Consider the following 11,606-nt stretch of genomic DNA (forward strand, 5'->3'; position numbering starts at 1 on the left):
CACATTGTTTGGTAGAGCAGAATATCAATAGAAAAATACACATGTACCACTAGGAGTACTGTGTCAGGGAGAAGAAGGGGCAAAAGAGATGAGGCATGTCACTAAGAGAAATGTTGCCAAGTGAGTTTATTGAACAAGTGTTTCAGGAGCTAAGGAAACAAGACAGACTGAAGGGAAGTTGCTGGGGAAGATCAGCCCATGGGAAGTCACACACAAGGGAGCTCATCTTCCTGGGCTGTGCTCCAGCACAGACTTAGCATTCAGCCATGCTCATGAGGTTGAGAGTCCTATTGCTTCTCCTGGGGAGAAAACAAGAGAGAAGGATTAGACACAAAGCGTATTCAGTGCTGAAGCCCTGCTCCTCACTTCACTGGCCCAAGTGCTCGCTTCATGTTGACTGGAGATGAAGAACTGTCTCAAAAGCCCAAACACTCCCTTTCGCTGTTATCATTAAAGGAAAGATTAAAGGTTTCACATGCTTGATACTATCCAGTTGGTTTGTTGACGTACTTTCCATATGCCCTGATGAGCTTGTGAGACAGATTACATGCTGGAGAAAATGAGTAAAATATCTCTGAAGTCAACAAATAGGAGGCCAGGTACAGATCACAGAAATGAGCCCTTCACATTTTCCCATAAAACGCAAAAAATCTATCATTTTGCACAACTTATGGTGCACCAGAGATACCCAGTATATGCCCATAAGCAGTTAGTCAAAAAACACATTATGGAAACAGCCCTGCATTCGTAGCAGGTACAGGAATCAATCATGAAGGGAAGGGTTTTACTCTTGTACGTACAGGTAGGCATTGCAGAAAAAACATGTGTTGCCGTATGTTGTGCCATCAGAACCACAGTGGGGCATGTACTCCATGGTGCAGATAGGAGAGACTTCGTGGAAGTTCTTGCAATGCTCCTGCATACAGAAGACAGACATGAGACTGTCTGAGCACAAATCATGGCCCCCAGCCATAAGGAATGATGTCCCACTGAGAAATGAACCTGTAACTTCATAATAACCAACTCAAAGCTTCTTCCTGGTGGCAGATGTGACCTTGTACTATTTCTGCTCACTGCCACGTCTTTTCCTGCACTGTTACAGGGCAATGGGATGGACGTTGGCTGGTTTATGACCAGTGTGAAACTCCCAAGGGATCTCCTCAGGTCTGCACACCATCGCTCCCCCAATTTCTAACTCAGAGCAGAGAACAGTCCCCCATGACTGTAACAGGAACTGGACCTTGCTCTTTGTTCCCATCCATTCCCACTCACTTTTGTGATATCCTCCTCACAGCGTCCGTTCATTCTCTTGCCAACATGGGTCCGATGCTCCCTGGAGGAAGGAAAGACCATTGTTAGCTCCAACCTTCCCTGTTAAAACTGCAGTGCAAGAACAAACCTCATTCATGTAGTGCACAGGAGATTTTTCAGATAAACCATCTTAGCATTGCCTGCACAGCACAAACAAGAACATGTCCTGATGGACCAGGCACGTGTCTCTCGGAATAACACTTTTCCCAGTTAATGCATCCCCCTCTGTGGGGCTCTGGTGTCAAATACCCATGTCAAACACCAACCAGGGCCAGCAGGAAAATGGGATCCAGCACAGGGTTTCAGAGAGAGCCATTGCACATTACTTGGCACTGACAGATCCAGCCACCACCACTGTGAGCCCTCCAAGGAGAAAGATGAGTACTTACAGGTTGTGGGCACACAGCGTACACTCACTGGCGTAGGTAACACCATCGGTACCACAGACAGGGCTGTAGATCATCGTGCAGGCCATCAGCTGTCTGCCGTCCTTCAGCGTGGAAGATGGGTACTTGCTGCAGTTGAGCTGGGGAACAAAGACGGCAAAAGATCCAGCTCAGGCTCTGCTCTGTGCAAGGGCGCCCAAACACAACCCCACTACTTATGCCTCTGCCTCATAGGATCTGCCATAAGACAAATTATGGTTATATATTAACTCATTCTTCATGGAAAACTAGCAATTTGCTTTCAGAGCTTTATGCAGGAGAAGACTGAATCAAAGCTTGAAGGCAGACATCACTCATTCAGCTTTGTATTTATTATGATGCCCCTATACCTCGCTGAACCCACCGGGATATTACAAAATGTGGCTCAAAAATAATCTGCAAAACAAAATGGCATGATTTATGCACTTTCTGTGAGAGAGCTGACTGTGACCAAGGAGTTTTTCACAGCCCAAAAGAATGGGGGTAGATGTGCTGACAGGTCTTTTGTTACAACAGGATGGCTCTGAGTGTTGAAATCTGCCAGCAGGACTGACAGCAGTTGAAGCTGATTTACACCGGTTGAAGAACTGGCCTTGTGTTTTAGCACTCCCAGTTTCTCCAGTGTGAGCTCTTCCTCCCTGATTTATGTATCTCACCCGGCCTGAGCACAGAGTGTACTCGGGAAACAAAGAATGAGATTTCATAGTTTGTTTGTATAGAAATGAAATATCTGACTCGGGATGTTGACTCTTTCAAACACATGCTAATGAGATGGCTTTGTTCTTCTATTCCTCAGTGAGTGTAAATAGTTTAGAGCTGGCCAAATATAGTTAAGCTGGTATTTTTACAAGATTCATTGTTAGTATACATTAGATTACATTGCATTTACAAAAAAAAACCCCACAAAAGAAAACAAAAAACCCAAAACAAAACAAAAAAAACCCAAACAACAGAGAGGGGTTTGAATCCCCTGGTATATTAGGTATCAGCATTCAAAACACAGGCAATTTTCTAATCTTTGCAGAACATCCTTTTGTAAAATGCAAGCATCCAGAAGGTACTGGGTACCCTGGGTCCTCTGCGTCCCCTTCCCGTATTGCCAAACCAGACTGCTAAATTCCTGCGGCAGCTATGATAGACTGCTGTGGGAAAGGGATTTCTTCTTGTAAAGCCCTAAATCATTTATGTTACCTGTCTCATAACTCATTCCTCACCTGTCCTCTCCTCTTTCTTCTCCTGGCTGCGTGCAGGAAGTGCATAATGTTACTGCTGACCGTCACACGCAACAGGAAGGGACAAGCCGTGACCCCCCAGTGGAGGCTACACCACCAAACCCAAGCAACGTTTATTTGAGTTATGCAATCAGCACCAGCTAAAGCTCTTATTTTTTCTTTAGGTTTCACTTACTTGGGGAACTTCCTCTATGCACCTTCCATCATGCTTCTTGGCAACATCGGTCCCAAATACGCTGGAAGAGAAAGCAGAGTTAAAAATGCTTGACATGAAAGTCTGAGGTCTCAGGGGGTGACCTCCAGGGCTTACATGTTATGGGCACACAGCGCACAGTCATTGCTGTAGGTGACACCGTCTGTCCCACAGATCTCGCGCAAGATGAAGGGGCAGGCTGTGATGACTTCGCCGTTTTCGCGATTGTTCAGGTACGTGCTGCAGTCAACCTGGGGAGATAAAATAATGATGCTGGGTCAGCCGCTGGGAGATGGAAATTGCCTCATCTGCCGTCTGCCCACTCTGATCCTCCAGATTTTAAAGGCTTCTACCAGAGGAAAATCAGAGGTTTTGTAAGTTTAGTCTTCCATTAGAAATTAATTAATTGTAGCTGAACAACAATTGTAAAACCAGCATTTAACCCAAAGAATGTGATTTAAAGTGTTTGACATTAAGTCCAGCTTGACATAGTTAACTAAATCTGAGATTTTGTTTCAGCTTTTTCAAAACAGCAGCAAGAACTGTTTCAGCAGCTCCTGTTGCAAAAATATTTACAATACATAAAATCTAACAGTTTTAAACATTTGAGGATAAATAGACAAACACCTATTGGAAGTCAGTCTACACTAGCAAAGCTTCACTGACACTTCACTGTCATTTTGTATAGTTTCCCCAATGCAGTGACTCTTATTACCATATTTCCCACATGGTCCAAAAGCAAATTAAAGCAAAGACAGCGTTTCAACTGTGCATCTTTACTATAGAAAAAATATTGCAGTCCCTCAGGATGCATGAAGTTATTTTTGGTGCTTTAGAGCTGCTCTGCATAAGCAGAATAAATGTGTTGAGATATTATCAGCACATATTGTTACTGTGCAGGATAATAAAGCTATTTTTGTATGCATATCTGGGACCAGATTTTTCTTGGCTGACCGGAGCAGGAGGAATTTTTAACCTGCCTGTCTAGTGCAATGGAAATCCTATCACTGAATAGATACAAGGACATCTAACACAGCCTTCTGTGCTTTCCTCCTGTGCTAAAATGGGCTGTGTGGTTCTTGGGCTGCCTCTGATGATTTCTGTTCAGAGATCTGCAGCACTGGGACATTTTGTCTCTGAAGTCCTGGCCTGTACCCGTTCTCTCTTGCCCTCACATACAGCACATCGGCAGCAACCACCGAGCAACGAGGGAGATCTGCAGCACCAGCACAAGCCCCATGCATCACCTCTCTATGCACCCCGGAGCACGGCCTGTGGGCTGAGCCCAGCCAGGCTCTTTCTGGGGGCTGGAAAGAGAGGAGGTGGCACTTAATTTATAGCCAGTTACACTTACAGGAGTGCTTTCCTCCTTGCATCTTCCCTCATGGCTTTTCTTAACATGAGTCCCATGTTCTCTGAAAGGGAGAGGTTGGCGTTAGCGTGCTTACCAAGCCCTGAGACACCCAGGTGCCACAGAAAGCAATCCAAACTCATAGCCAATGTACATGATAAAGGAGGCATACGATTGCCTGATGAACCAGCTTCTCCTGGTCATTAGCAAGTGTAATTCTAACCAGCAAGAGACCTGTAAGGTCTCCTCACTGTGTGCTGTGCAACAGCCCCATCCACTCTTTCTTCTGCCCAAATACCACAGCCCTCATAGTGTGCTCAGATTGAGAGCTGGCCCTCCCACAGCTCCCCCAAGGAGTGCAAACAGAGCATCAGGGAACAAAATCAAGGTGACAGGGGCTTCAGAAGGTTGAAAGAGAATCAGAAAGAGGCATATAGATATGTTGGTATCAAAAGCCAAGCCATCTGGGGTACTAACCATGGCTAGTCACCCCAAAAGAGAGTCCTGTGTACAGTACTTACAGGTTATGGGCACAGATGCCACATTCGTTGTCATAAGTAAATCCGTCTGTGCCGCAGACTGGGAGCAGGATCCTTGGGCAGCGTATCAGGGCTTTGTGACCTTTAATCATTTTTGCTGGGTAGCGACTGCAATCGATCTACAAAAAGCCAAAGTGTCAAACCCGGGGAAGGCCTTGTTGTCCGTGAAAAACCCCAGCGTAACCTCCTGCCATGTCTTTTATGCTGGGATGCTGAAACAACCCTAGTCCTACGTTTCAGTTCTCCCAAAACCAAGCCGAGCCAGTTCTGCATGAATCCTCTCATACACAGAGGGAACTGCATAGCACTGCAAAGCTTGTGAGATGCCAAATCACTGGGGTAAGTAGCTCGATCAATCCCAAATGTCAGAAGAGAAAACAAACAAACAAACAAAAAAACCCCCAGTGTTCTTTTCATTCTGCAGTATATACATAAACCAAACACCAAAATAGTGAAGGAATTTGGACTTTGCTGACAGTACATTTGAAGAGCATCCTCAAAGGAAGATCTAAGCTCAAACTGACTGACCTCCACATTTATGTGTTGGCATGTCCTAGACACCGGCTCTGGGATTTCTTGGCTGATACACTCAGATCAAAACTTTAGGTGTGCTCCCTTTACCAAAAATATACCGTGACTCCAAAGGATGATGTAGGTATGAATTCGTAATGTAAATCCAGTGCTAGCTCTCACGCAACCCATCTGCCAGGGCTGTGCCGGTAAGGAGGGCCCAGAGGACAGCTGTCTCAGGACAGATGGGATTTGTAGGCATCTTCAGCCCAAGGGGCTGACAAGACTTAAAAGACATGTGGAGAAAGTCAGGCTTCAGGCCAGCTCACTTTCAGAGCAGATGTAGTGTCAGGGAAATTTTCAGCTGATACAGCTGAGAGAAGACATATACCTTATATTGAATACTTACCTCGGAAGTCTCCTTTTTGCATTGTCCATTATGCTTTTTGCCAACATGGGTCCTGTGTTCTCTGGAAGAGGGAAACAATAAAGTTGAGGAAATAAACGCTTAACCTCTTGGCTGCAGTCACTTGCAAAACAAAGTTTTTGTTTTTAAACCACAACTTCAGCCTGTGAGAGTGTATCAGAATAACTACATTGCTTTACTTGTTAACAAGCTCATCAGATCTTCTCATAATATGCAATTTAAAGCAATATTCTGAATTATTCCTTCCTCTGCTCAGTCACTGCCCAGCCTGCAGACTAATCCAAGGAGCTGCCCTCAGACTCTTCAAGGTTTCCCCTCATGAGCACAAAGAGGTTGTCAGAAGGAAGCTCAAGGCAAATCCAAAACCAATCCAGTTTGAAAGCGACTTGAAGAAATAGCCATAAGCAGATATGCAGAAGGATGGTTCTCAGGACTGCAAAGCACTGCTGGCTACTTTCCTCAGTCCTACGTATGGCACTTACCCATTGTGGGCACAGATCAAACATTCATTATCATATGTAACGCCATCTGTGCCGCAAACTGGACTCAGGTTCCTTGGACAGGATACTAATACTTTGCCATCCTTAGTGGTTTCTGTTGGGTACTCACTGCAGTTAATCTGTCAAAATAAGGAGGAATTGGCTCTTGTGGAGCCCTTGCTATATGAGAATAGCTGATGCAAAACCTTTTCATTCTGTATCCCAGCCTCCCTTGCTTCTGCAAGAGGACAAAGCCCTGATACACTGGAGCTAAATCTTCAATCAGAAATGAGCTTTCCGAATATTATCCTGGCTCTCTAGGAGTCAAGAAGGAGGACTGTCTTAGAGAAGGGGTGCTTCAGGCAGAAGAACATGATAAAAATTTTGGGCATATTCTCATAAACAAAACAGTCTTGAATTTAGTGGGAAACATTTTTCACCAGCTGGAATCTGACTAATACTGTTTTGGTTTGTGTTAGTTTCCTACCCACCTCTCCAGCTCTGTAGTTACTTATTAGTTCAGATTCCCTGTAGTTAAGCACATAGTTCGAAAGAACAGAGGACAAAAAAATTGTTATCTATGAGTTGGAGAATGGACTTTCTACATCCCAAAATTTTGGTGCTGAAATATAGAAGCTTCTCTTCCTGAGGCACCAGACTGTTGGCCCCATCAAATACACAATAAACTATACTCCATAAATATGTATGCTTAGTGCTTTTATGAGTCTCACCATGTCTGTGAAAGCAACCAGCATGGGAGTTTTGAACACCTGTTGCAAAGAATGGAAAAGCTTGTGCTCTCCTGAGACAAAACCATCAACCTGCACAGCGTGTTTGCAAGTAAAATCTGGGGCCTCCCCTTCCCCTGGGTACAAAATTCACTTTGCCGGGAAGTGAATTCTGCAGCTTCTCATTTCACAGCCATCTCCTTTCTCCTTTGTCGGTTTGGTGGGGTATGCAAGGGGTGACCCTATTTTTGGAGCAGCTAGAATGTGAGAGCCACCCTCACTGCACAGAAAAGCAAAGCAGGGTCTGGGACCCTCGTAAGCCTTCTCATATGGTCCTCTTGCAGTTTCCCAGGGAAATCTGTGGGAGTCTCAAGATCCTCTCTATTAACAGCCCTAAGAAATGGATTTTTTACTTCTATTGCACTTACAGTGACAGGCTTGCATTCTCCGTCATACTTTTTGCTCACATTGGTGTGATGTTCTCTGAAAGAAAGAGATGCTTTGGTTAGGAAGCCTTGAGAATAACTTTTCCCATGACACCCTAGGCACTGAAACAAAAAAGCAAGGTCCCACCTGCCTTGTGGGACACTGCAACTGCTTGACTTATCTGAATGTGCCCCACAGATGGTAGCAGCAAACGCACAGTATCTTTATATCGCATATTCATATTCTATTTAGGAGTAATTAGGTGCTACAAGTAACACTTTGATCTGTTCATGTCTCTGCTCTGTGTTGTCCTCTGGTTCTTTTATGATTCCTCTCATAACCACAGACAGAAAATGGGGAAGGAAACTCAGGTTGACTAGAGAATTATGAGCAGCCAGCTCCAAAGGGGCCTACAGAGACACCTGCCCTAAGACAGATCAGTGTTTTACAGAAGTGCTTCTGAGAGCCTTAACTATCACTAATTATCCAGAACGATGTTCTGTGCACAAGACTTACGCATTGTAGGCACAGATCCCACATTCGTTGTCATAGGTGAAGTCATTTGAGCCACAGACTGGTTTCAGTATCCTTGGGCATGGTACCAGGACATGGCCATCAATTTCAGTACTTCGGTACCTACTGCAATCGATCTGTAAAAAACAGCAGCAGTTGAGAAAAAAAAAAAACAACAAACATTTTTTATATAAAGACACAACTTTCCTACATAGTCTCCTTACTCTCCCTCAGCCTTCACAGAATCACAGAACGTTAGGGATTGGAAGGGACCTCAAAAGAGCATCTAGTCCAATCCCCCTGCCGGAGCAGGAACACCCCTTCGGGGACAAATCCAGCATCAAACTAATTCCACTATCAAATGTGGAAGCCAGAGTCAGTTCTGTGGGAATGCTCTGCTGCTGAAAAAACAGGACATAACAAGGACTGTGATTTGGATTTTGTGAAGTCCTTCATAAGATCCTGCTGGAGCTATCCAGGTGGTTAGTCTCAACCTTCAGCCAATGCAACAATTCCATTTTATTCCCAATTACAGAGGCTAGAAGTCTGAAATTAAAAAGCACAGAGACTTGGTACCAGACAGTCCATAAAAACCCTCTCAACTTTGGTTACCATCAGATTTTCATTCCCTTTGGGCTGTGCAGATCAGCTGTGTGCATCCTGGTTTTTGTCTTCTGTTGTGTTTGAACTGTCTCCCTCCATGGACTTTGTCTTACCGTAACAGATCTCGGCTCACACTCTCCATTGTATGCCTTCTCCACACTGGTCCTGTGCTCCCTAGAAGAAAGCAGACCTGTGTCAGGGATCGTGAAGAGCAGCATGGCCTCAAGCACCCAGCTGCTAACTCACACAGTCCTCTACCCTGTCCATCTTTGGAGGATGGAGCTGCCACCCTTACCTCAAGCCCCTTGCCCTGTGGCTCCTGCTGGGTTTCAGCAATACTCACGCGTTGTGGAAGCAGATGCCGCACTCATTACTGTACGTTTTGCCATCGGTGCCACAGACTGGCTCCAAGTTCCTTGGGCAAGCTACCCTGACCACCCCATCCTTGGTGGTGCTGCTGGAGTAGAGGCTGCAGTCAACCTGGGAAAGCAGCACAGAGTCAGCTCACTCAAAAATCTCCCTGTGGCCTCCCACCACCGCAGCCACAGTGCCTGCAGCTCCTGCCGGGAGGAAAATTAGAGATATCATCCTGAATCTGCTCAGTCAGGAGTGAATCTTCTCTGCAGAAGTTTCTGGTTATGCAGACAAATCCATCACACAGACCCTGCTGTTTTCCTCTCTGTGATATAGGTATAGGTATAGGTATAGGTATAGGTATAGGTATAGGTATAGGTATAGGTATAGGTATAGGTATAGAAAACTTATGCAAGGAACACAGTTCTATGGGTCTTAATGTACAGAAAAAATTACCAGAATCACAGTCTTTGATGCTTTCAAGCAGGTCATCTTAAGATAATATTCCTCACGAGTAGGTAACCTAATGCCTTTGGCTTTGAGTAACTCAGTTATCTCTAAGAGTTAATATAATAGGATTATATAATTACTTTTCACTTCCTTTGTTTTATTTAATGAACTGTAGATGGTGGGAGGATGTTCTACTTTCCCATGAAATTGGCAATATCATTCAATAATGCACTGCCAAATATTATTTGAACAACTAAACTTTAATTAGATTTAATGCTCATGAGGCAATAACATACTATTTCTACTTTACCAGAAACCTGGAGTAGAGCAAAATAAATAGATCTGTAGCTCACCTTAACTCCAAAGGCAGCACCTGGAAAAAATGGAGGCAAAAAAAAAAAGGAAAAAATAATCAAGTTATTGGTATGAAGAGATGATATGTAAATCTTTTAATGAAGCTGTTTAATTTAGTGACTGTTGTTGACTAGCATGTTTGGTCTAGGAAAATATGGAATTTTTAAAATTAAATGGTTATGGGATGTATTAAAAGTTACTAAATAAAGTTTCATTGCACTTTTGAGGGGAGATAGAACAAGGGCGAGCACATAGGTTAATCTGTTCCTAAGATGTTACAGGGAAGTGACCCTCTCCATGCCCAAACTCATCCTTCTCAGTTCCTGGGAACAGCATAGCAAATTGCACAGAGCAATCCTAGAGGTTAAAGTTTGCATTTCTATTGCTCTCATGGGTAATGATGCCATTTCTAACAGTTTTACTTTGCCCTTATACACAGTACACTCATGTGCAAGCTGCTGCCCTGTACTAGGGCTGCTCCTTCAGCAATTTGCTCCTAGAAACCAAGAAGATGAGAACAGTCACCTGTATGAGGTTCACTGAAACCTCAGTCTTGAAGTCTAAATTTTTGCTAGACTCTCTCAGGAAGAATATTTATTCATGGAATAAGGCTCTCCTCGATGTTGCAAGACCCAAATACTTTGACTGAAATGAAAATTCAGCTCTGATCGAGTTCCGCAATATCCCAGGAAACACTCACCTAAGTAGCAGCAAAGGGCTAGAGCTGCCTTCACGAACACCCCTGTTATCTTCATGGCAGACAGAGGTACCACACTAGTGCAGGCTGCTAGCTCTCTGTGCGGGAGAGGAAGACTGCAGGGAGGAGCAGCAATATATAGCACAGCGTGGTATCGAGTGGTCCCACCTTATTAGGTAACGCTCCAAGTCTGTCATCACCACACAAAGCCAAAACGTATTTACCCAGTTCTAGATTTCCAGCTAATGATTGACACGGGCGTGCGTGCCAGGAAAGGGCCTTTTGCATGGTTCGAGGGGAGCGGGGAGCATGCCAGGACCCCCTCTCCTCCTGGATCTGCCCCAGCCCTAGCAGCACATTGTGGGCTCACATTTACCCTGCAACTGGGTAAATGCAATTAGATCTTCCTCCTCCTCTATAGTTTTCAACTGAGCTGCCAGCTGATAGCAGAAACCCTCATTATTTAACCTCAGAGCATAATTTCATACTCTTCACCGCTGTATTTCATCCCAGTTTGAGCCCAGGCAAGCTCAGCCCAGAAGGTCACCCTGCGCTCTGCAGGAGAAATCCTGCACTTCTGCCGTTTTGAAAAACTCAGCAGTGCTCTGCTCCATGTGCCAACCTTTTTCTGTATTATAGCACAGCGCAAAAATATTAAGTTTGGTCCTAAAAACCCGTCTTTTTGGACGTTCACTGATAACTCCCATGGTACTCCCTGCTCATCTGTTGCCACCTCCCCCATGGCCAGTTCCTGACCCACCTTGCCAAGCCTAGGTGACTCCATCCCGCAGGGCAACAGGCCAAATGCTTTTGATGTCTCATAGACTAGATGTACTGTATTTCCTTTATCTAGGAAGTCAGCCAACTTTGCAAAGATTGATATTAGCCCACGCATGGTTTCCTTCCTGAAAGTTCACTGTGTACATTATCCCTTTACACTTTGTATCTTTAGTTTTCTTCAAATTTCTCCTGAAGGTTTGCCCACTGTTAAGGTAACAGAACTTGGATTGCTCC

At 44.6% G+C, this 11,606-nt stretch overlaps 1 protein-coding gene across 1 annotated transcript; it reads right to left on the minus strand.

Moving 5' to 3' along the window:
* Window positions 1-253: 253 nt before the first annotated feature.
* On the minus strand, window positions 254-10,650 carry LOC104548962 (ovoinhibitor-like). The gene is made up of 16 exons (XM_010195143.1): window positions 10,596-10,650; window positions 9,895-9,914; window positions 9,081-9,217; window positions 8,851-8,911; window positions 8,138-8,271; window positions 7,624-7,678; window positions 6,471-6,607; window positions 5,971-6,031; window positions 5,034-5,170; window positions 4,516-4,576; window positions 3,279-3,412; window positions 3,144-3,204; window positions 1,701-1,837; window positions 1,273-1,333; window positions 801-916; window positions 254-299 (listed from the first exon to the last, which is right to left on the minus strand). The coding sequence occupies exons 1-16, from the start codon at window positions 10,648-10,650 to the stop codon at window positions 254-256; spliced, it is 1,413 nt and encodes a 470-aa protein (XP_010193445.1).
* Window positions 10,651-11,606: the final 956 nt, after the last annotated feature.

Source organism: Mesitornis unicolor, unplaced genomic scaffold (assembly GCF_000695765.1).
Source record: "Mesitornis unicolor isolate BGI_N332 unplaced genomic scaffold, ASM69576v1 scaffold4302, whole genome shotgun sequence".
Classification (NCBI taxonomy): domain Eukaryota; kingdom Metazoa; phylum Chordata; class Aves; order Mesitornithiformes; family Mesitornithidae; genus Mesitornis; species Mesitornis unicolor.

Excerpts from the sequence above, each read along its gene's own strand:
- LOC104548962 (XM_010195143.1), bottom strand. The coding sequence starts at position 10,650 with ATGAAGATAACAGGGGTGTTCGTGAAGGCAGCTCTAGCCCTTTGCTGC. Across the intron at positions 7,679-8,137 it reads GGGATCTGTGCCTACAATGC|AGAACATCACACCAATGTGA; the intron begins GTAAGTCTTGTG and ends TCTTTCTTTCAG. Across the intron at positions 4,577-5,033 it reads GGCATCTGTGCCCATAACCT|AGAACATGGGACTCATGTTA; the intron begins GTAAGTACTGTA and ends TCTCCCTTTCAG.